Genomic DNA, 25,509 nt, shown 5'->3' with positions numbered 1-25,509 from the left:
GGCGCCATTAGAGCGCCGCTGTTTTGGCACCGAATTTTTGGCTCTGTTTAGGACCTTAGGGTTATTGGTGGGTAATCGGTGGGGTAAGAAAAAGGTTAGAGTGAAAATTGTTAGGTGAGTTAGTGATGTACTTAGTAATAGGGTTAGGAGTTAGGTAAAGTGTTGTTTAGGCCCAATGCTGACCATTTGAATCTTATTACGACCGATTTAGGACTATTTATTTTTGCATCTATCCGATACACCGATTTTTAAGTGTTATGCAATAGTCAAGTTTCGACGTAACAGTTATATGCATTGTGTTAATTTTTATAATTGTAGTATTTTTCTTTGTGATTGTTTGTCTAAAAATCGAATTGTTGCGTCATAAGTACAAGCAGGGTGTTTTTTAAGGTTTGGTTTGGGTGACCGCTAAGTTTAGTTTTAAGAGACCGCAAGTGTTTCATTTAAATACCAATAAATAGCCATATTTGCTTAAACGAATTATTTATTAGGCTACTGGCAGTGCACAATCACAGAACAAATTTATCAGGTTCTATCACATGCAACAAAACAGATTCGCAATCCCGTTCCCATTCGCCAGCTTCCATCCTACGAGAAGCTACGGTTAATTTACGTCACAAACAATTGTTAAAACTAAACGTCAGGTTGAGTAAATACGTTTATGACATCATAAGCTTCATAATATTCAGTTTAAGTCAGAGAAGAGTCCAGAAGGAATAGAATTAACCCAAATCTAGGTTTCGCAAGAAAAGCAATTATTACGTTATTTCTGATTTCAAAGGTTTTGTGAATAACTCTTTGATTCAGCTGTTATAGCTATACCTCCACTTATTCTTTTTTTCGGACGTGAACTATTGATCGTAGGCTATATTCGTATTATCGACAAGAAACAACCATTACTTTTCTACTGTAGTTGCAAGTCCAAATTTTGGGAAACCGCTGGAGAAATTTGGGCGACCGTTTCGGTCCCATTTTCAGGGGGTCCGCAAAAACTTCTAAATATAGTTTTATTAAATTAACTAACGCTGGGATGGATACATGCTTAAGTGCTTAATCACAATCTAGATAAGTGATAAAATCACATTGTACCATGTTGTAAATCGCATTGACGTAACATTTCCAATGTGATGTAACACAAATATATTGTAAAATGGAAGTCAGCATTACAACAGTTCACATGTACTGGATTTTGGTTTATGCTATCGTTCGGAAAGATGACATGCGTCTAACATTATGGAAAACACAACCACGCATTTCAAGACTTGCTTCGGAAATGCAGCAGCAGAAATCACATTAAAATAAACTTGTCATAAAGTAATTTGGTGTTGTCTGTTAGTTTGCTCAACATAAGGTGCACTACACAGATATACTAAATATTATAAAGAACTAACCGAAGATATTACACCAGAAAAATGTAAGGGGTCCGCGGCTATTTGAAAGCGTCAAAAAAGGGCCACGGGTACAAAAAGGTTGAGAACCACTGCTCTAGTGAGTCCCGAAAGGAACTAGTTATAGGTCCAATCCCGATGACTTATAAAGCCAAAACGAATATGCCAATTAAGATGTAACACTAGTGACTAGACTCTAGTCACTAGAGTGTGAGTTAGCTGTGCTTAGACGCAAAATGCGTATAAGAAATAAATCTGCCACAACGCAGTACATTAAAAATAACACGGACGTAATCACATAAGTGCGAAAGCATTGGACAGCAGACGTTAAATAACCCTACACCACCCCTTGATCCGCCCCTGTCGTGCACTGACCGACTTTTAAAGGTCAACTCATTCGTCAAAGCCTACGGGTATTACCAATACAAATGATCTGGGTCATGTAGCGGAAACACGCAAAATAAGACTAAAAAGCAATAAGACCTAAAGCAGAAAAATCTATAAAACAATACTAATTAAAGTAACAACATAATAAAGCCAAATACGCCGTAATATCCGCGACAGAATAAGAACTTAATCGTCTGAATAAGACAAAAACCTGTTGGAATAATTCTATATTTATTAAAATAAGGCCTAATAGGCCAAAATGACGCCTAAAACTGAATGAAGAGGGTATGGGACGATCGGGGGCCATGGGTCTTGCATCGGCCGTTATGATGCCGACTTTTGGGTACGGTACCCTAGTTTGAATGGCGCCGTAAGGGCGCCGCTGTTTAGGCACCGGATTTTTTGGACTGTTTGGGGTTAGTGGTGGGTAATGGGTGGGGTTAGAAAATTAGTTGGGGTTGAAATTACTAGGGGAGTTAGTGATGTACTTGGGGGTGGGATTTGGTGCTACCTAAAATGTTGCATTGGCCTGATTCTGGACATGTAGGTGTTATTCCGACTGGTTTAGGTCTTAATTTTTTGTATTACGACTATTAGGTATTAGTGCTATTTTGGTCTTATTCCGAAGTGTGTTTTATTCCGACGTTGATGTTGTTCTTATTTTGGTCTTATGGCAATGTAGCCTTATTTCATGTCAATGGTAAATATGAATATAACACAATACCGCAAACTGCCTTGGGACATACAAATCTGTGTCGTGTAAAAAAAAATCCGGGATGCCCAACCAGTGGCATCACAGCCAAATTATTTTTTAATAGTTTTCGATAGATAGCACTCAGACCTCGCTCAAATGCAGTGTGGAAGGTTAACTTACATTAGAACCCACCAAACAGAGCTGAGTTCAGATTCCTACGTATATTTAGGAAATTCAATGAACAACTATGTTGACGGAAACGAACTTGGACCACTTTGCACAGTTCCTTCAAGATTTAGTGATAGCCCTCGATATATGACTCAACCCTCGCAGGACGCCATATATGTTAGCCGTTTTAGTAGACCGAATCTTTTCATAACTTTTACATGCAATCACAAATGACATGAAATTTAGAAGTAAGCTAACCCCTTCTAGAAAAAAATTATGTCAACAGGCATGATTTAATTGCAAAATTGCAAAGGTTTTTTTTTACCTTTTTGCAATTAACAAGTGTAGACGATGTGTCTGATCACTCAGTGTCAAATGTTTGGCCCATAGTCTAATGTCACTCAAACATCATAGAATTGCCGGAAAGAGGCTTGTCACACGAGCACATCCTTTTATAGTTAACAAGGACCATCCACTCTAACACGGTTGATTTCATCATATCAACTTCTTCCAGATCCTGGCATTGATAGGCATTTTAACATTTGTAAAACTCAAATGGTTCACGTCCCCTATCGCACGAAAGACGGAAAATGCAGAAAACGTTTCCCAAGGCTATTTATTAAAGAAACCCAAAAGGCGAAGACAGCCTACAAATGAACTGCACAAGAGTACGGAAGGTGGGCAAAATCACTTAAAAAAATCATTTTGCTTACGCTGATGATTTGGCGATCGTGTATGCTGACGTGAATTGGCGTATAGTGTTGAGAGCACTCTTAGTCAAGATATGTCGGTCCTATCCGATTACCTCCTAAAATGGAGACTAAAGGTTATTAAACGCTGAACGGTGTCGGCTTCCTTCCACCTTGATAACAAGAAAGCTAAACGCATACTGTCCGTCAATACCAATGGAGAAACTTTGGATTTCCATCTCGAGCATACTTACCTCGGCGTGCATCTGAACAGAACACTCACGTTGCGCCGACATCTGGAAACAATGCGTGAAATACTACCATCACTCGTTGCACTTGTTAGAAAGCTCTCTGGTACTGGGCGGGGAGCGAGCGCGGATATCCTCCGCATATCTTCCCCAGCTCGTGTCTACGCCCCAGTCGAATACTGTGCTTCTGTGTGGGGCAGGAGCGCTCACACCCACCTTATTGACAGGTGCCTCAATGACGCCGTGCGCATTGTCATTCGCTACCTACGCCCCACGCCAGTCGACGACCTTCCTATCCTGGCAGGCATCCAGCCCGCTGAGCTTCGCCGCAGAGAAACCACAATACGTTTCGGTCGCCGCGCCCTCACGGAGCAACATCTTCTCCATCGCAAGATCACAAGGCCGGCTAACCTCAACGAAAGGCTACCATCGAGACACCCCTTTCTCCGGCTGCACTATCATTACTGCAGGAAAGTGAAAGCTCTGGTAAACCTGAATGGATGGCCACTAAATGGAACGAGTAGTGGGAAAGCAAGATCACCCTTCTCTACCACTATTGCCCAATCGCACCCACCAAACTTTAGGGTTTTGACCTGCCTCGGCGGGCCCGGACTCACCTTAACAGGCTGAGAACAGGGGTCGGGCGTTTCAGGTATTCCATGAGCAAATGGGCCTGGCTCCTGCGGTTTGCGATTGTGGCTTGGAGGAACAGACTGCAGACCACATGGTCCCACGGTGCCCCATATATCGCCCACCAAGTGGGACATCTGGTCTGACACCTTGGATGATGACGCCATCCGCTGGCTTATCGACTGCTGCCCGGGTATATGACCTTGAATAATAAGATCTTCCATACGAAAGAAGAAGAAGAAGGATTCTTTTGCTAAAACATTAGCTGAGTCGCTGACTTGACGCTCAGAAAATGACACTCAGTGGGATTACATATTATCTGAAGCTCCCGTTACTCTGTAGGCAGAGACTCCTTAGGCTAAATTTAAAGTTGCTGTGAACAGTGTTCCCTCTAAGGTGCTCAACTGTACAACTGCACCAGATAAATTGCTCAGTGGAAAATTTTCTTAGAGGGAACACTGGCTGTGCTCTGCAAGTCCACTTCAGCTTTGGGAGAAGTTCTGCGACGATTTCTCGAAGATTTACCACGCCCAACAACAGGTTAGTCGTAGAAAATGTACTGTACAGCGCTTATCGACAGAGAAAATAACTAAAAACTTAAACGCCAGAAGCTTTAAGCGTACGGTCTGCCTCGACCGTATCGTACTCTTGGCGCTGCTCTATCTAAAGAACGTAAAACCAGGATTGCCAGATAGAATAAATAAAAAAAGCCAAAATTACTCTAAAAAAGGCCAAAAAAAGCCAAATCTGCTACAAACTCTAACAAGCCTATGTTTTTCCTTAAATAAATAAAAAATGCGATAAATGGTCATGCTGGTACATTGAATTTCTCTTTTTGTGGCAAATTTTCTTAATTTTTCTCTTTTTTTGTAAATTTTTCTCTTTTTGTAATTTTTTTGGAAACTTTTTTCTCTTTTTGCGTTAGTTTGATATCTTCTTAACATAACACTCCTGACATTTTTGAAAAAAAAACGAAAAAAGCCTAAAAAAGCCAAATTTCATTTGTTTTTGTGTTTAAAAAAAATAAAATCCAAAGAGGTTCCAAAAAGCCTAAATTTTCAAATTTGGCTTTAAAAAATCCTAACTGGCAACCCTGCGTAAAACTTTAAATGACGTTGAAACCTTAGCAACGTGTTTAATGAAAAACGAAACAAAACTCACACCAGGTCAGAGGACAGTATACGTTTAATACAACATAAACAAAGTGGAATTTCTTTTATAGATGACTTCAGAGCAGTGTTTTTCAACGTGCTTGTTGGTGTTTTATTTTGGTGCTCAATTTATTTACTTTGAGTGTTGTTGGTTAGATGGTTCACCAATTGGCCGTTTTTTTTAAGAAATAAACATGATAATTTAATTGCTCCGTACTAAAATCAGAACTGAACCGGATTCTGATAAAAAATATGTAAACCCAAATCGAACCTGAACTCGAAAATCGGTTCGACTCCTGTAATTTCTTTTATAAAACAATAACTACTTACGTCCAATGCCTTAAAACAGTAATTATCGTCAGGCGGTTCTTCACGGAACACTGTTGTTCCGCGGAACATCTGTTGAAAATCACTGCTCCAGATGTAGGCTACTGGGAAGTGTTCTTTGGGAAGTGTTCTTTATCCTTTCCAAAAAAATTGGTACAGTACAATTGTAAGCGGTGCAGTAAATAGTTTCTGTATAGTAATTAAAACTTCACTCGCATTGATTTTAGTACCTCTGTAAAACTCGTCAGATTTGCTATTTGTCAGGCGTACGAAGTTATTAATAAATTGTTAAAGGTGTGCCACAGGGAAAAAATGTTTAAGAAACACTGATATAGAGCTATAGAGCATGCCTATTTAGTTCGGCGTATCTTTACACCAAATGCAAATAAAAAAAATAGTACAAATTACGAACTAATTTTTTTTTTAATTTTTTTTTAGAACACTTTCCCAACTTTTCTCATTAGCCTTTTGTTGGATGCGACAACGCAATGATGTTGTACGTACTATTTTTTCTCTGGGATTTATTGACTCTGGTTTATGTATCTACATAATAAAAGAGAAAGTTTGTGAGATGTAAGATGCGTGTATGTGTGTGGCAAGATGTCCGCCCAGTCATTTTACAATATATTTGTGTTACATCACAATGGAAATGTTACGTCACACTCAATGCGATTTACAACATGGTACAATGTTACCAAGATTTAAACATGTATCCCATGCCCCAGCGTAGTTAATTAATTAATATAGGTATATTTAGAAATTTTTGTGGACCCCCGGCTGAGAACCACTGTTATAAACTATGCTAACAAACGTGTGCAACGTTCCAAGTAAAGACTTAAGTTTAACAATGCCAAATTTAGGCAGAGTTCGCAAAATATCGCGTTTGTTGTCGCAGTAAGTAAAAGATGTCCAAGTTTCATTTACCTGCCGGGAAATAAAAAAACAAAACTAAGTACATTCCCTTCATAAAGTAAAATTTTAATGTTTCCAACTAAGACTATTATGTTTAGGAACTTATTGATGCCTGTTTACGCGTAAAATTTAGGTAGAAAATTTTTTATTTTTTTATTTTTAAGCCGTTTGTTAGTTATAGTGATTGAGGCCAAAGCCTAATGACTTCTTACAATGTGTTTACCCACGCAATACTTAGCACAGTTCGCGATATATTGCGTTTATTGCAGTAGTTAACAGTAAGTATTTGTTTTTTCAATGAGGAATTTTCTCACGTTTGACGCAGTTTAGCACCGGGATTACTTATTTGACGCTATCAAGCAAGTCTAAGCAATTGCTGCTGCAACCTAAAGTTTTACGTTTGGGAGTTATTCTCAATAGACAAATGTCACGGGTTTTCGTTACTTAAAAGATGTATTGCATGCTTAGCCAAGTGTTGTGCGCTATAGTTAACCGACTTCACATCACATGATTTGAAATTTCTATGTAGTGACACTCAGTTCAAACGTTTAGGGCATAAGCAAATTTGTTATGACATTTAAAAAAATATGTTTGCATTATTTATGTCATTTACTAAGATCTTACGAATAACCGGTAAATATTATTTTGGTCGAAATGGTCGGAACGCTCACAGTATTATTATTAAATATAATAACACTTGACCCACCTTCACCCAAACGCTAACCCCCACCCTAACTCAAATATTGTGCGTTGGTTTAATAATTGTTTTAACGGGGTAACACTTAAATTAGTGAGCGTTCCGACCATTCCGACCATTCATCATTCCGCAAATTAGTATTACCCTATTCTTTTTAACCTGGGCAACTCCGGGTATTTCGTCTAGTCACATACTATATTTGAGGGTCGCGCAAGTTATCGAAAACTTAAAACGGGTTGGGAGAACAAGAAGGTTGGGAACCATTGATGTAGATAAAATCCTGCCACTGCCAATGTTTGTCCTAGAGATATATTTATGGACATGGAAACACTAAGAAGTATAAGGCCTATGAAAAACTGTAGCCTTTTTAACTGAAAAGGTACATTTGTTGGAAGTGAAATCCTGGGTATTACAGCTTCCTCTTCTGAAGCGCACCAAATAATATATTTGGCGATACAAACATGCGTGGTTAAACAAAATGTAAAAATCTAATCGCTATTGCATATTACCTTGTTACATTTTCGTGTAAATTTGCTAGCCTCGTGTTAAAGCCGATGATCATAAAATTGAATGCGGCAATTAAAACATACCCAACCGACCGATTAAATTCACGTATAGTTCGCAAATTAACCCTCTTAATTGCAGTTGTAACTGTTTTACATCGCCGGTTAAAATACTCGCGAGTTATTTCGTCTAGTTATAGATAAATCAGATTTAGAATAAATATAGAAATCATGTACAGTCGTATGCAAATTAATTGACTCAAGCCGCTGAAAGCACAAAAGTTTATTTTTTTACAACTTGTTGTCTGGTATGGTGTGACGCACAATCTTGCTGGAATGCTCCCCCTGAAAAAAAGAATGTCAAATTGTCAAGGGACTGTTCGTCGGATTATTTTGGTTCAGCGAACCGAATCAGGGGTAACGTTCCAACACCAGAAATGCTAAAACAACCCCATAACAATTTTATTGCGTCCAAGCAAAGAGGTTATAATCTTTAGTCCAAGCAAGTGAAAAAAGTTTTCCAAGAATTGGACAAGACGCTATAGTACAAAAAACAAGCTAATACAGGCCATTTTTAAAGTTTGGCATAGAGGCCTTGCCTCTATTTAAAGTTTACCAAAATGTTGGTTTTCGGAAACTAATCAATATGCTAGAAACCTATGCAAAATATATGTAAAAATATAGGCAATATTGTTTCACTGTATGATAGGTGTCTAAAAAAACAATTCTTTTAAACAAAATATACAAAATACTAATATATTTTTTTGCATTAAAAAAGTGGTAACCACGGAAACTTCCACCGGATTTGGAAGTGCTTCAGGATTTTCTGGCAACCCACATACCGCAAAATTTGATAATGAGGGTATAAAAACGTTTTTGACGCCGTTCCAAATTTTTGACGTCTATCCATAAATGAAAGTTTGCTTTCGGTTGCCTTAATAAGTGTTTTTCATAATTTTTATTTTGTTTTTTAGTAAGTGTGCTATCAAAAAATTCAAACCTTGTAAGTGTACCGCAAGTACAAAAGGTTTCAGAGCACTGCTTCAAGGCACCTTTCAGGAAGACTGTAAAACCGCATAGTTATAAGATAAAAATAAAAAAACTTAAACATTTTTTAGGGATTAAATTTTAATTGTAAATACAATCACCTGTTTACTATATTCTGTTATTCTGTCAGAACGGTACATGATAAAAACTCGAAAAAGGTGGAATATACTTTAGTGTTTTTCACTCGGTAGGAATTAACAGTGTTTAGGTTTGTAAGAAAGGAATATGAAAAATTTAAAATGACTGGGTTACCCCCTTCGGTCTGTTGCAATAATTAGGTATTTTTGATTAATTAGCAATGATTTTGACACTGTGTGCCATGCAGCCATGACACTATAAGATAAGGCTATAAGCCAAATTGCGGCCGGAGTGTCTAACCGGATGTTTCCACCAGAGCTACGGAGTCGGTTAAAAACAACCCGAGTCCGACTCCGGCCGAAAAAATAACCTGAATCCGACTCCCGAGTCCGGGTCCGACTCCGGTGAAATGTGCGATTTCGTCGAGCCCCGAGTCCGGCCCTGCAAATTTTGTAAGTACAATAACGTGGATATTCTGCAATCCACTTATAGGGGTGTCGTATAATTCATTTACTCACAATACACGGTTGGAAAATATTCCACTCACAATTTACAGTTGGCAGCAATATCAGTTTTAAAATTCGATACTGCGGATCCTCATGTCGGACTCGGGTAGTTTTACGTGGTTTTACTCGATTCCCGAGTCCCGAGTCCGAATCCAGCAAAACAAACCGACTCCTCGAGTACCGAGTCCCGACTCCGACTCCGACTCCGACTCCGGAACCCTGGTTTCCACCGTATAAAATTTGTCGTACTTTTCTGTCGGATTTCTGTTGCCTGTATTATGTCTTGCATAAGGTGTTTAAGTTTATATGTGCTTTCAATTGAAAAACCTAACTCAAATATAGCCTCACTATTCAGTTCGTTTTAGCCGGGACAAATCCGATTTTAGGGCTTTGACCCGACGTCCCGATTAGTTAACCAAAATGTCCATTTATACACGTAACAGGAGTAATTGGGACACCAAAACACTATATTTTAGTTTTCTTGGGAACACTGCATGGTGTGCAAGCAAGTTTATGAACCATTTCACATGGGGATAAATCAGGTAACTAAAAAATGTAATTAAAGCTTCAAAGATAGCTAAAAAATATTAAATTAACGATACAAAGCAACCCTTCAGATGGCTGGGAAGCTTTTAATGGTATACTTTATTCATCTTGCTTTATCCACTTTTTTTCAAATTCTTGATTGACCGAAAGTTATTACGCAAGTCAATAAAAGTTTTCTATGGCCGTTGTTTTGTCCCTTCTTAATATTGACCGCAATCTTATCTTATGTTACTTAATTTTAACCTCTCACATTCCAACTATGCTGAAATTACCTATTTATTCTAAACATTTTTTAGTGATTTTATTGAAAAAAACCGGAACTTAAAGCGTTATAAAGCACGAATGCAGCAAAATGATAGAAAATTTGACTTGCAAACAACCATCGCACCGATCTTGTTGTTAGGACAATGTAAGCAACAACATGAAAGCAAATGTTAAAAGTTAAATAAAATTTTGGGCATACTTGCAGAGGCTATAGTAAGCTTAGCCATTACCGCTCAGCGGTGTTGCGTTTTTGAGCACCTTGCGAAATAATTAGCATTAAATAAAATACATACACGTACTGCTTAGTAACCGACCAAAAGCACGCAAGATTGAACAAAAACAATATGTTACCGAAAGCAGAAAATAATATAATTTTTTAACGAAATATTAAAATAAATAAAGAAGCGCAAAGATAGCGTAAACACAAATTGAAAAAAGCAAATATATATCTAGAAAAAAAGAAGAACAACACGTTCAACCTCGACCGCAGAGTTAAGCGCAAAAGAAATTATTAAGGAAACAGAAATACGTTCAATTTGAACAAAAATGGTATTAAAGTAAGAAAGATAAAACACTGCGTATATCAAGAATGACAAAACAACATTCTCATTTATGCTGCATCAAAAATCACGTTATCAGTTAAAGAGAACATTCCTGTCAAACAGGGTTAGTTATCTCTGCTGTTTTTAAAGGCTACAAAACTAAAATCTGCTTATCTTAATGATTCAAAAAGCCAAGGTGAAACATTTCAAATTATTTTTGTGTCTTTATTTCCATAAGGTTAATTGGGACCAAGTTCATATGGAGACGTAGGCGTGACAATAATTGTCCTTTTCACAGTGTAAAACAGACGCCAACCACCATTTCAAAATGTAAATCTTAACCATCCACCTTCATCAGTGTTACAGTTTCGTCTCATCGTCTTGTGTCTAACAACTTGCATAGGACAGCAGGACGGAGGGTAGACAACAAAGGTCAATGTACAAGGAATTGGCGCAACAACCAGGACCTTAACCCATTCGACTGCACGTTTGGCAACACATCTTTCGGAAGTATTCTCGATGGCAGAAGCGAAATCGTTTTACCAGTGGACAATACGCGACATTTGGACCGTCGACACAAACAGGGATCTCCGGTGGCCCACCGCAAGTTGAAGAGCACGTTTGTATAGCTTTAGGCTTTCTGTTCTTGGGGCATTCGTGAGATTGACGTCCAGTGCCTGGGGCAACGCAGATAACTCGTCTCTTTTTGATGCCTTGACCACATTCAACGGAACACTGTAATAAACAAATATATTATTCATCTGGTTTTTTTTTTATATACAATCGGTTTGTACCTTTCACTTACATTACTAAAATAAAATGGAATATTAAAGTGATATTATATTTAGTAACAAAGAAAAGAATACTTACAGAGCTCCATTTTCCGGTTTGCCATCTAGGCGGAGGACATGCACCGTTATTGCAATGCGTTCTTGAGGTTGGCTTCGATCTTTCGTTACAACGATTGTCGGGATACGTTATGCTTCGGTTGCTTGACTTACAAGTTACCACACGCGTTTTATGACCGTCACCACAGCGAGGTTTGCACTAATAAAAAAACAAATATTTTAATCAATTATTATTTGTACACGTCAGGCAGGACAATTTTACATGAATGTTATATTTTAGTGCACAACATGATTAACGTGCTTGCGGCATTGTGAAACTTACCGATGACCAGTGACCAGTCGTCCACTCTGGCGGGCAGGACTCGGGGTTGCACCCGGTGCTTGTTGAAGGTTTTTGCTCAGTACAAAACCTTTGATCGACTATTTCTTCTTCCATTGGTTGATTAAGCAACCTCATGCACACAACCTTTCTTATGCGATGTCCACCGCCACATGTTCGACTACACTTGTTCCATTTACCAATAGACCACCTTTAAAAGAAAAATATTGATTTACTACATATGCAAAAACAATCATACGTAAACGAAGTATGAAAAAAAAAATTACCGCGATGGACAGGGCTCAACGTTACACGACTGCTCTTGTTGAACTGGCATGGTGTGTTGGTTGCAGTAACTGTGCTGAACCACTGTGTCATCATCAACTCGCTTGCATTTCACCAGGCGACGTTGAGTGCCTAACGAAGAAGGCGTCAAGATATTACAAATGTAAGAATACAAATGGTGCCGGAGCTCATTTATATGAAGCTTTATGCTATGCATGGTATACAGCTATTTATTACGCAGCAACTTACCACCAGCGCATGAAACGCTACAAGGAGTCCAATCGTCCAGTTCCCACAAGAAGGCGGATTCGGCGACACCACTTCCATGTCGTTCAATCGGAACATTGTACTCGAACCTCAGACCGCGGTTAGCTTCTTGAACCAGAAGCTGTACGTATAATAAAAACAGAGGTTGCTTAACCAACGAAAACTTTAAAAATTAAAAGGTTGGTCAGTTAACTACACAACAGATCTCTTTAATCTACTCAATCGGTATTTTTTAAACTAACCATAACAGTAACGTCCTCGGTTGTGGGTCCAACAGCCTCCAGAGATTCGGCTTCGTCGGTTGGACGTTTGTATATGAAGGTCGTTCCGGCTACTTTAAAATTTTGCGGCCAGTCAATGATCCAGCCTCCGTTGATGTAATCTTCATTTTGCGAGTTTTTTAAAGCTTAATAAAAAGAATAGATGGATTTAAGATTAAAAATGTAATTGTGTGATTCGAACTAAAAAGATTTTGTTTAATTTCAAAAATTTTGCGTTACATGCTTACCGATATAATTCAGCTGGGAAGCTTCGAGCTCTTGAATAAGTATGTTGACCGAGCCTCGTGGAATAGTTACAACCTGGTGGTATTCTGCAAAGAAGCAAGTAATTAAAATATGTATAAGGTTTAGGAATTTTTAATGTCAACAGCTACTGCAAGATTTATTTCGCAATTACTGCAGTTGCTCATTAGACCAGTCTTTATTTTCACGTTATGCGCAAGTCCGTCACTCTTTTAAGTCACTAATTTTCGTATGTAAAAAATTTTTTTAAAAAAAAATTTTTCTAAACTTTCCTTGGTTGCTTTAAAATTGCAGTAAAGTAACTTGACACAAATCGGTTCTAGATGCAATGAACCGGTTGATTTTAAAGCTATCTTAGAGAATTGCCAAATTATTCGCTTGAAGTTGACATGCCACCTCAGGCAACACTGCCCTTATCTAACCGGAAACACCACGCCTACGCTCCACGCTTAATAGAAGATTTTGCGATGAAGTCAACGATATTTAAAGGTTACGTCCATCAACCAGGATTTCGTCTCAACCGTTTACAAGTTAGCAGTTTTAACGAGATAAAATATTTAAAGCGTATAATCATATATATACCAGTATTTTTGCCACAGAAAATATGTGTTACATCGTTCTGAGCATTGCTGTACAGGTTTTGTCCACAACACCGAGCTGATTAAAACGAGAAATTTACGCGGTATAATGAGGATAAATGAAATAACACCGTAACTGAAACAAAGTTTCGCATATCACTGTATTCGAAATTCGCATAGCACGAGAGAAGTAATTGAAAGACATTACAATTAAAAGTAAACGCTTCCGGCGCACTTTGAGCGTTGTTATATGTACTTACGCCCATGTTGCATGATGCGATCGTTGAAAACACCGGCTTGTGTTTCGCAAGTACTTCCGTCTCCACCGCACACTCGACATTTGTCTTCCACCACATTGGAATGAAGTACGTGGTCACATCCGACGTGATGGCATTCTCCGTTAATGCAAACATCCAAAGAGTCAGAGAAACAGCGAGTACCGTCTATAACGGCCGGGGCTCTCTCAGCGTAGAAGTTGTATCCTTGGGCCAGACAGGTAAGGGCACAAGGCTTAGCGTTGGCTCCTAATAGCAAAAGAAAGCATTTATTTTCCAAAGTAGAACAAACACACCATTTTAAGGTGCAAATCATAAGGATTTTGTACAAGCAAGTAAACTGCGACGGCTAAATTTAAAGCAAAAAGCTAAAAGAATTCAAGAAGCATGCACTATGGAGTGGATGTTACCTGTAAAGGGCAACCAGTTGAAATATCGGCCGTTGAAGATTTCAGTATCAAAGCGAGCGCACTGTTCACGCCTCAGGTCACCCTTCGTGTTGGTGCAAGGCTGCAAATTAACCAAGCAATGCAGGCACATTAAGCGTAGGTCAGGTATCAGCAAAATAAAAACTAGAGGAGACTTTTATGTTATGCCTTGAGGATCACAAACACGGCTTGGTCCTGGAAGTTTAGCGCTGGAACATTCACATAACAAATCCAGTGCCCGTTTAAGTGATGCAGCAGCAAGTTGTTGGTATATTTACTCAGCAAAGCAAAGGTAAAGAAAGCAGATGACTAGACCCTAAGTTACTTCTTGCCAAAAGCAGCGAACATTCACTCGACAACATAGCTACGATCAAAAAGCGCACCCCGTTTGCCATTAAAAGTTTCTCCACGTAACGAAACCTACCGAACGTATACGGCACCCAGTTGTAATACATTCGTTGGCGCGGTATGTTGTCAGAGTTTGCGCATTGCTCGGCGCGAAAATCTTTGGAACCAGATAAACATTCCTGTTTCAAAATGAATAGGACCAAGCCATGAGAGAGTGACCATGTAAGTCATATATTGTCGATATTAACTAGACATATTTATTAAAAAAAATATTATTAAATACATAAAAATGAAATTATTTCAGAATCTCTCGCACTTTATATTATATTAGAACTTATTTGCCGTACTAACCTGAGTGTTACAGGATCGGTAGCGCCTTCTTTCTCCGATGCAGTACTTTCCACCGTTTTCTGGGACTGGACTGTCGCAACTTCTACTTGAAGCGCTTATACCGGTACCACATGTTCTCGAACATTCAGCCCAAGCACTCCAGCTTCCCCATGAGCCATCAACCGCTTTTGGTCGCAATCCGAACGGGACGCACTGTCCGCGATAACACCACTGAAATAACAACAAAACATAATGTTTAAAGTTGTCTGGCATAACGTGTTTATAAAATAAAACAATAAAATAATAATTATATAACCAAGCAAGTAGCAAATTCCCACCCCGCGTGAAATGCCTGAGGTCTGGCAGTTGGTCCCCTCAGCGGCTGGGATATTGTTGGTGGCACATCGATCATGTTTGTTAGTGCACCAGAGGTCACGACAGATGTCCTGTAAAATGAATTTAACAAATTGTTAAATTATAGGAGAATAGTACAGAGGCTCTACTAGTATACTTAGATACAAGTGTATTTATAGTAATAATCAAATGCATGTGGTACTTTTGGGGTTGCAAATGAAATTTAAAGTTCTTATTCTCATACTATGTAAACGACAGTACAATGTAGCAATTAGACCGCACGCATTAAGAATTACCATGTTCTTCAAGTTTTGGTAATGTAAGTCCAATTTTAGTTTAGTACATATAGTAACCATATAGGCATGAATAAGGAAATAATACTAAAGATTGCGTTCAAAAAATCAATTCCGACATGTGTAAATAGGCATTGACGAGAAATGGGCACTTTGGTAATCACAGGTTTGCCGTTCAAAAAGAGTGGTACGAGATTTCTTATCTGTGCTACTTATATAGACAATATAAAAATAAAATTAACAGTGTTGTAAAACAACAACTTTAAAGCTACGTACACCAATGTGGCATCGCTTGGATTGAGCGCCGTACTGCAATCGACATTGTTCATCTGCATCGTAAAGTTGACCGGCCATTTCAGCAGAAAAGTTGAAGTAACGCTGGGGTGGTGTGTTCAACAGGCAATCTCCAGACCCATCACTGGTAAAATGAAAAAAAAAGTAAAGCTACTATTTCCAAAAACACTTTGTGTGTGTAAGAATTTTAGTTACTCACTCTAAAAAGTCTGTTATGTACTTTTTGGAGCACCTTGACCACATAAAGGGCATGGTGTTTGCTGTCATTTGCGGAGCCATGATTTTGGAAGACTGTGTATTACCACAACCGTTTCCAGAGCCATCGTGTTGCATTCCAAAGCTATAAAAATGTAGAACATTTTACAGTACTTTATAAAGCTAAACTTCCGCCTAACCAAGACACTACATTGTAAAAAGTTTATTCACCAATGAGCTTATTTAGGCAACGAAACGACGTGTGGGGTAACGAAGGCAGCTTAAGAATCGCCTTTAAGAAGGTTAGCCTGGTATTAGTGGTCATCTTATCAACAAGAATGGATTATCAGATATAAGGACCGCTAATTTCGGCTATTTTGGGGTCGTTGCCCGCGTTTTGCAATATTTATACCAATCTGGACTTTTCATGGCTGCCTCACTCATTAACTTTGAAGTAAATGTCTATACAACCAAGTACTTATTGATTCCAGAAAAACAATTTGGACGATTACTTATTTTTTTTAATCAACAAACAACAGTCGGCGAATCTTGTAGAAAATATTAAAGTGAAAATGTATTTTTTTGAAGTTTAGTTGCATGTGATATTTACGTTAGTAGCATGACATTTTAGCGTGTGTTTCTAGTTACCGTCTGAAGTGTATCAATATGAAATTAACATAGTGCAGAGCGTATTTCTGTACAAAGGGATAAAAGCATAAAACAGCTTTTGTTAAACCTATCATATTTCTTGAATAAACGTTAAAAAAACATTTCCAAGAAGCTTTACTGCCGATAACAGACTGCCTAGCCTACTGGTAGATTTAAACTCCCAGTTTCTTTTATATTTTACTGAAAGATTTGTGGATGTCTGCGCGCTTGTGATGCCGACAATACATTGTGTGCGATGTCTCGTTTAAGGGCTTCCACCAGACAAATTCGGGCCTTAAGTTATATACGGAGCCAAGCCACTTGAAAAGTAAGTCAAGAATCCTTTAATTATATTGCGTGACATGGGTTCTTATCAATAATTGCAGTAAATGTGAAATCAAGTGTCTTATTTTTTAAATCAATTGAGATTTACTCCTTTGTTAGTCATTTATGGAGCCGTGTGCAATTCTAACAGGAATGATGCGTAAAAAGCGCCAGATTCTGGTGAAATGAACACGGAACTCGCGCAACTCTGCAACTTCAACAAGCTCCTATTTGTCCACTCTTATGTAAACACATACTTGTGTCCGATTTCATGAGCGATGGTAAATGCCGAGGCGAGCCCGATGTCTTCGTTGATACTACAGCTGCGAGTCTTGCCACACATTCCAGACACAGGAGCAAGGCCTACAAATAAAACCATAGCTTAAGCTCAAAGTAGTGCCACTTTTCTGAAAAGTTGCCCTTTTTTGTAGTTACAACATACAAAACGTTGCATATATAAACGAAATCCAAATGCCTTTCAACCCTACTATGACGTATTATGTTTTTCATCGCCAACGATTGGTAACCGCATGAACAATACCGGCAAGTTGTCTTGAGGGCAGGTTCAATTGGGGAATCAGACTTAGTTTACTTAGGCGATATGGGTCCGATGAAAGGCGCCGATATCTTTATGTCGCTGTGATCGTATTGAAGCAGTTCTGTGTGGTACATTTAAAAGCCAGGGAAAACGCTCATGAGTGATGGCGCAAAATACACATTTAGGTACCACAATAAACCATCGGCGCCTAAACGAACAATGCCATCGTCTGCGATGTGCTTGTCGTGTTTGAAAATTAGAGGGCAAACTGCATTGTGCCCGATCAAGCACTAAAGTGTCAAATAGTACTGAATTAATTGTCGTCTTTCGTCGGTTATGGTCGAAGTAATCTACTTCTATACTTATGAAACATGTTTGTTTCCCTTAAGAAACGAAACCTATTTCCTGACCTTAAGAAGACATCCTTATTATGTTATGGGCATGGCCTGGCTTTTTAGCCTCCAGGCAAGGATGTATCTGCCTTGAAAAACAAAGGAAATTTAATCGCTTTGTGAAAAGTTTTTCAACTATAAGACAATTTATTAAAGGAAATCTTCGCAAATGACACATAACTTATTATGATTTCTGTCGACAGGTATAATCTGAAATCATATCCTTTGTTTTTGAAGGTTATAAGTAAAACACTGGATTACTTGTGCCAGATTACAACGTTTGTGTAACTAAAATTATTAACACAGTCTGTTCAAAATATTACTATACATAAAGCATTCACATGAGGTGTATTACGAAACTCACCTAAAGTAGGACATGGAGCATTTTTTGCTGTGCAGATGTCAAGCCTAAAAAACAGAGAAGTCAACCATTAGTTAAAAAAACAAAAATAAATTACCTTAACCTTCTGTGGCTTAACCTAAATTTGAACATAACACGTAATATAGTTGTCTAGTGAATGAAGATACTGAATAACAAAACGATTTTATCGCAAAATATGAACAAACGTTTAAACTTTCCGTGTGCTCAGGCCCAATGGCACACCATTTTCGTCGTTTTAAAACAAGGACTGTGTTTTGGTGCTAAACTGGCTGAGAAACTTTAGCATTCCTGTGGTCGGATCATTAACAGACGACAAATAACATAGGGCGTGATACAAACCAGACGACGTCAAAAATCCCATCGTGTTTTATCCCCCCGTTTCATTCCAAACCATTTTCTTTAAAAACAACAATGTAGAATTTGGACACTTTTTTATTGATTTAGAATTGTTACTGCGCAGAATCCAAATGATGAAAAACGTGGAAATTATTCGTTTTCGTGGTTCGGCCATAACATTGACTGAACTCATTAAATTTAATTTTTCTAAGAGATAGTGTGAATGGCAATTTATGATGTCATCTTGCGGCGACGACCCGTGACTTGGTTCTCACGGCAACTGAAGACGACAATTTTGTTGAATCTTACCATTCATTTTATTTTTACTAGTCTTAACCGGACCGATAGATCAGCAACTTTGAGGGCGGAAGCAGGCGTCACGCACTACTGGTCATCCTTTACGAAGTTACTTTGGCGCATAAAGTAAAGGAGACACGCGGCGTGGCTATAAATACACCTTACATCACCAACACTCAAGCGTTTCCATACCTGATGACCGGGTTCTTGCTTTCTATTACAGTCCAACAAACCCGATCATATATTTATCGGTGGAAGTTTATTGCCAACTTGCCGGTACTTTATTTTGGCATTTTTTCTCGAATTAAAGTTTCTTGATTTAAAGCAAATAGTTCTGTGCTTTCTGTATACAACCATCCGATAAACAAGTCTGTATGGCGCCAACTAAATAACGACCTGTACTCGAATAGCATAAGATCGTGCCGCTTTATTTTAGTTACAAACTGCACTAACCCGGTGATGAGGATTGCGTTGTCATGGTGAGCCAAGCCAGTTTCAGAATTTACACCAGTTCCGTTGATATTGAATCCAGATTGCCACTTGCAGAAGTTGTCAAGAGAATAGTCAGCACGATGATTGATTTCCATTCCGGGCTAGCAAGTAAAAATTCTGATTAACTCTAATCATTTTAGACATATTAGTATTTATTAATAAATATGGTCGTTTAAAGAGGGATGAGCTGTCAATCATTTACCATGGGGATTTATACATTCTTAAGTGAAAAGTAGTTGTCTAATACAATTAAAGGCGGACATTGGCCCTCAAGTCGTCATCGTGGGAAAGCCACTACACCGACTAGAAAGTTTCAATTCCATAAAGGTCCTGTTGTGTGTGATCACACAGAGTCAATGCTTGTTCTGGGTTAAATATCGCTGCGATTTAGTTCTCGTATCTGCCAGATATCTCTATGGACAGTTGACCTTAACCAACGACTGACGACTGATCAGCAGCCTGTGCGTCTTGTTTTCGTAAGTGGCAGACCCTTGACTGAAGTGCAACGGAAAACGAAAAACAAAATTGCGTTAAGGGTTTGATTGCGGTCGGAGAGCCAGCACTCGACCTTATATTGAACCTTCGATGCATTACAAAGACCGAACAATGGAACGCGATACGGCAAGCTGCGTTTAGTCCAGGCGTACATTCTCCATGGGAAAATCACGGCAACGATCCCTACATGCAGACCACTTTTCAAAAGGTGGCTACAAAATCTCAGTCGTATCGCGCGAAAGCATTGAGGCAAAACAAACGTCACACAATAGGTATTAGTAGTTGAAGTATAGAGTACCGCCAAGAGTTCTAATCTTCACATCTGCATATGTGGTATACCTTAATGGCCTGTAAGAACAAGCTTCAGGAAACTGGGGCGTATAATCAGGGCACTTAACAAAGTTGCCCAGGTGCATTGGCAGGAAGCGTTTCCACAGTAACTTGTTATCACCGAAGCATATCTGACCATCTTCTGTTTTTGCCTTAGCTAATTTCTGCTGTATTACCAAACAAGGTAAAACAACAGCGATACTAAGCCGCGAGGTGATGATTGTTGTTTGTTTTCGGTGAACGTAGGCTGGCAATAATCCGCACCATGCGCTTGGCATTAAACCTTGACATTTTAAGATAGTCGCGTTAGGCTAATTTTGTTGCACGATTTGAGAAAGAGTGGCCATAAACAACGCTTTCTGATTTGTTTTGAATATGACGAGCCCAGTCGTACTCTTTTTAAACCGGTATAAGGAATTCCGTTGCTGTCATGTAAACATAAGTCGGTATTAGCATTTTTGGAAGACGAATATTCATCACGCGACGACAACACGCTAATGCCGTGTCTAAAGAGTTATTTAAGGTTGCATTTCGCCTTTGTGGCAATGATTTTACATTCTTGTGGTATTGCAAAGAGCTCAGTTCAACCGTATGCAGAAACAGCGTTACAAAGATGATTCACGTATGTGGTAACAAAATTTCGAAAATGTTTTTTGGAAAATCTAATTATGCCAAAGTATACAGCCATATAGGGGAGTTTTTACGTCATAGAACTCAGAAAAACAACGCCCTGTTATAACTAGGATAAAATTAAACAAACGACGGCTTGTTTCTGGAGAGAAGGTGCCTTATCACGCACAAGTTTGCACAAGTCTCAATAAATGACAACAAGTTACTTCTTCTTCAAGAAAAATGCATGCACCACTTTTCCTCTACTTAGGCTTATCGCGGCAGATAAGTGAGTTGACAAGTTAACACATCACCCTGTTGTCCCGTAACAATAGCCATTTGTTGCTGGCAATGTTTGATGTTTACTCCCACATGTTCACAGTGTTTACCTAATGTCTTCAGGTCGCACAGCCTTTTGAATTTCTTGGCATTTTTTAAGAACTATTTCTTATCGACAGGCAACGCCGATGCTTCAGTTCAATGAATAGCTTTAGTATAATGTTGGTTTATTGCTTTAGTATAATGTTGGTAATGAAACGGATTTTTTTGGCTTTGTTGCATATGCTTGAGAGCAAGTTCTTAAACCGGTTGTTACCTGGTCTTCGGTGAGCAGAACCACCCTCGTAACGATGATGTTTACCGCGTTTCCGATTGTTGCGTCGTGGTAGAGCCCAGCCACCTACCAAACGGCAAATTAGGTTTTAAACACATTGCAAAAAGAACAGTACTCAGGCGTGAATTATTTGAAACTGTTCGACGTAAAGTAGCGCCAAAGCAAAAGATTGGAGAAAACAATTTCGATAACTTGTTATCCAAATATAGGTGTTATTTTTAGGAGTGTGATACGTTATCATTGGGTTAAATGTTTTTACTCCAATCATTTCTTGCTTGCATAAGATTTTGCAATGCCAAAATTAAACTAACGAGACTTACAATGTTCATGATGGTCAGCAAGAATCGCTCGACTTCTTTTCTTCCGTGAAAGAGAACCATCTTCTTATCGGCAACCACCATTGTTTCGACAAATCTTTCTGTACTGATCGATCTCCTCGTTCGATGTTTTTCAATGTCAGGCTCCACATCTGCTGCCAACGTTTTCGAACGACCTGCGTCCGTTCGGTGGTTTCCATGATGATGCTTACGATGATCTTCTTCAGTCTTTTTGTTGTCTTGATTTTTTTCAGGGGTGTTTCGGGGATCAATTTTCCACCATGGAGTTTCTCCAGCTACCTTATCTGTAAACAATCCATACATGAATCATAAGCAATATAATATTCCACTCTCCCATGCGTATTTCCAAACTCACCAGAGTAGCCACAGTGGCCGAGGTCTTTCTTATTTTTTCTCCTTTCTTTGAGATGATCGACCACAGATCGCTTGAAGATCATGTGGGGATGACCCTGCTCCGACATGTCAATCGGAGTGGAAGTGGTATAACTGTGAGATGAGAAATTTGTCCGCGTGTGATTCCACACCGGTTCGATAAAAAATGTATCGTCATCCCGAACAATGATACCTTGCTAAAATAACAAACGAAAGCGTTAGTTTTCTTTTGAAATAAATATAGATGCACATCGTACTTAGATATCTACGTATTTCAACTACATGTTAATACAAAATTTTCTTACCAATCCATTGCAAAGACTCAGAGCAACTTTTGAGAAGCTGTCGTGGTTGTGAATTACGCCTTTGTAATGACAATCTTCAATGAGAGTATGTCTTTGAACGATCTTGCCTCCCCGAGACCTTTCTTCAACCACAAAGTTTTTGGACACTAATTTGTAATTTTTATTAAGATGCAGTTTAGCACCAGACAAGGGTGATCCCGGTGCGTCTCCAAGATCAAAAAACACTTCGTGATCACCCTCAGCCGTTATAGTGGCAGGGTCCAGTTCGTCGCGCACACTTCGTTGTTCGACGCTTCTGCGGCGTCGCACTTTGCCGTTTTGATGAACGGAGAGTGCTTCGATGGTTGCGTATTCAATAAAATCTCCGGTGCGTGTAATTCTTTTCGGAGTTACAGTGATGAGAGGTCCGACCGACTGACCGGCATTTAAAATTCCCAAGCCTTTTACGAATTTTTCTGCATTGTAGTTAAGGGTATGTTGAAGGTCGATGACGGTGCCAACCAGAACCGAAAAGTAGAAAACAAACAAATGCACTTTAATTCAAGGTCAATGGTCGTTATTAAGCGTACCAGGTGGTAGAGTAAATGTTCTGTGAAGTGGCTGCAAACGCTAAGGCTTACTGTGAAATTATTGCTGAATTACATTCCGTTTGGTTAAAAGCAAAGAAACAACGGTTTAAAACTACGAAGACCAATTAGTCAGGCTTGTTTTAACTGTGACGTAAAATGGTGGTAACAAAATAACAATGACACTTTATCAGGTTTTGTGAAGATTCTAAACGGCCAAAGCTGTTTTTAACGGTTTACGATAAAGCGCAAATGCCAATAAATAGAAACCCCGTTTTACTGTTAGCATGATTTAGCTTGGTAAAGCTTCAAAGCGTCAAACTTTCACAAGTTTAAAATATAAAATAACGATAACACAAGCTGCGACGTTGAACTTAGCGAAGTAAAGTTTGGACAAGGCTTGGCGCTTGCCAGGTTACGGGTACTTGGCAAATATTTGTACAACTTGTTGAACCCTTGCTGAGAAGCAAAGCTTACCCCTTCCTATAGAGTTGAGAGACGATTTAGGGTTGTGTACTTTGACAAAGTTACTGGGTTTTGGAATATTTATACGATTGTGATTTTAAAGTTCACATTTACAATCAGGAAAAGCATTCTCGTATTTCTTGTTGGCCGGCTCAACTTTGTGGTAAAAAGTCACGATTGATACAACTATTTGACAAACCAAGCGGGTTTAGGTTTATGTGTCGTTATTATAACTTTTAGCTTACCGTGTCGACCTTCCACGTACGAAGAAAGCGCAATAGACGATGAAGTTAGGATGAAGGCGAGCAGCAAGCAAATGCCTTGTTGGTGCGTACGCTTAGATGTCATTATAAATAGTTGTGTATGGGTTAAATAGAGATAAATAAAAATACAAAGAAAAAGCGCGATCCTGTGCTACGCAGCCCACAGCGGCGCAACAGTGAACTCTTTGTTCAGCTTCCACGGTATAATCGATCTAGTTTTAAGAGATGAGGTTGACAAGCGTGACCCAAAGTCTTAACCTTGCTCTTGGCTTTGCTGTCGATGCAGATCAAAATTGCTAAGTAATCAAATTATTTTGACTTCCTTCAGATAAATATTCCAAGTTGATTAAAGTTATTACGTTTTGTACTTGTTGTTTGTTTATAAGTTCTTGAGGTAATGCTCCGCGATTCAGTTGTTGGAGTATTTGCGGTTTGGGTCGCTAATAATACCTGAGCAAAATAAGAAAGATACATTAGTATTTTTAGCAACCTTAAAACGTCATAATTGGTGTTTTTGAGCGTCATAAATCTCAATATCTGCTTCAGACATCAAGACAACTTTTATAACCAAAGCGCCATTTTAAATAGAATTTTGCCTTTACCTTGCTTGGGCAACAAACAAGGGATCCTTTGAATTGTTGGTGCTGTAATGATCTATTTTGGTTTAACTCGCTTTCGCTTCAAACGCTCGCCACAGGAGGATGCGCTTTACTGCAAAGTTCAAGCTTTTACAGTCTATGCTTCATGACTAAAATATTGAAGGACACCTTGTAGCTCATGGTTTAACTGGTAGCCAGCGCCGCGACAAGGTAAAAGTCGTATGGCAAAATTAAAATAAGAACTCGGCGGTAACATTGGTAAAAAGCTTCCGTACACACTCATTCATACCCGACTAACTGAATATAAACAGAGGCTTGCGCGCGGCGCACTTCTAAGCGTTTTGTTGCTCAATGGCCGTATCAACTAAAACGGTCGCTGTATAAACAGGCAACACGGTCCATATTCTCTGTCTATAACAAGCCCGACCTGACCCATATCGCAGAAAACAATTTGTTTGCTTCTCATAATGGTAACGGTAAGTCTAACCTTGTTTGCTCTCATTTAAACACTGGCAGACCCTAATTTGTCGAAGAGTGATCAATTACCACCTGTGACTGAATATTACAGGTAAAGCACTTATTACGCCAGGAAAGGTGTGTATATTTCCGGAGAACCAAGCTTGCTTAGAAACCAGTCTAGACAATAATAATCCATTATAACCTAGTTAATAAGTTGTATAATAGGACCATGTCTCAAGTACTCCATTTCGTATTTTATAGGTCCAGTACATTTATTTAGAATTTATATCGATCTGCAAAACAGATAAAACGATACCCACACTGTGCTTGAAAAAACTAGTTCTCCTATATTCCACTGCTCGTATCTTTCTGTGTGGAAATCTGCCGACTGATCGCCTTTTATGTGCTGGTTCAGTTCCGCCTTTTTCGGCGAATCCTCGACGCCTTCACGGCGTCGCGCCAGCTTTGGTTAAGTCGTGCAGTCCAGCTCAGATGGTAGACCGGTAACGTCATAAATTATAATAACGATGGTACAATACATTATTTATTTTCGTGTTTCTTCAATTTATCA

General features: G+C 38.9%; 1 protein-coding gene across 2 annotated transcripts; it reads right to left on the bottom strand.

The window, feature by feature from the left end:
* Positions 1–10,256: 10,256 nt before the first annotated feature.
* On the bottom strand, positions 10,257–25,294 carry LOC146164228 (A disintegrin and metalloproteinase with thrombospondin motifs 6-like). Of its 2 annotated transcripts, none has more exons than XM_083382842.1 (21): positions 23,863–25,294; positions 22,587–23,041; positions 22,265–22,478; positions 21,892–22,193; positions 21,554–21,637; positions 19,486–19,625; positions 18,382–18,425; positions 17,345–17,450; positions 16,120–16,260; positions 15,903–16,044; positions 15,318–15,425; positions 15,001–15,210; positions 14,726–14,828; positions 13,859–14,122; positions 13,005–13,088; positions 12,739–12,902; positions 12,479–12,617; positions 12,232–12,361; positions 11,948–12,155; positions 11,648–11,824; positions 10,257–11,512 (listed from the first exon to the last, which is right to left on the bottom strand). In XM_083382842.1, the coding sequence occupies exons 1-21, from the start codon at positions 23,963–23,965 to the stop codon at positions 11,246–11,248; spliced, it is 3,585 nt and encodes a 1,194-aa protein (XP_083238968.1). In that variant the 5' UTR covers positions 23,966–25,294; the 3' UTR covers positions 10,257–11,245. The 2 variants fall into 2 exon arrangements, with proteins under 2 accessions (XP_083238968.1, XP_083238969.1); XM_083382843.1 differs by lacking the exon at positions 14,726–14,828 and adding an exon at positions 14,284–14,383.
* Positions 25,295–25,509: the final 215 nt, after the last annotated feature.

The sequence above is a fragment of the Ascidiella aspersa genome, chromosome 2 (genome assembly GCF_963924565.1).
Source record: "Ascidiella aspersa chromosome 2, kaAscAspe10.2, whole genome shotgun sequence".
Lineage (NCBI taxonomy): Eukaryota > Metazoa > Chordata > Ascidiacea > Phlebobranchia > Ascidiidae > Ascidiella > Ascidiella aspersa.
The sequence above is the reverse complement of the archived record's forward strand: the minus strand, read 5'-3'. Positions and strand labels throughout refer to the sequence as shown.

Bases quoted from the DNA above. Each gene is read 5' to 3' on its own strand.
- LOC146164228 (XM_083382842.1), bottom strand. From the start codon at position 23,965: ATGACATCTAAGCGTACGCACCAACAAGGCATTTGCTTGCTGCTCGCC. The intron at 23,042-23,862 runs GTAAGCTAAAAG...ACTACAATGCAG, and splicing joins GTACGTGGAAGGTCGACACG to AAAAATTCGTAAAAGGCTTG. The intron at 16,261-17,344 runs GTATGTGTTTAC...ACATTTTTATAG, and splicing joins GCTCATGAAATCGGACACAA to CTTTGGAATGCAACACGATG.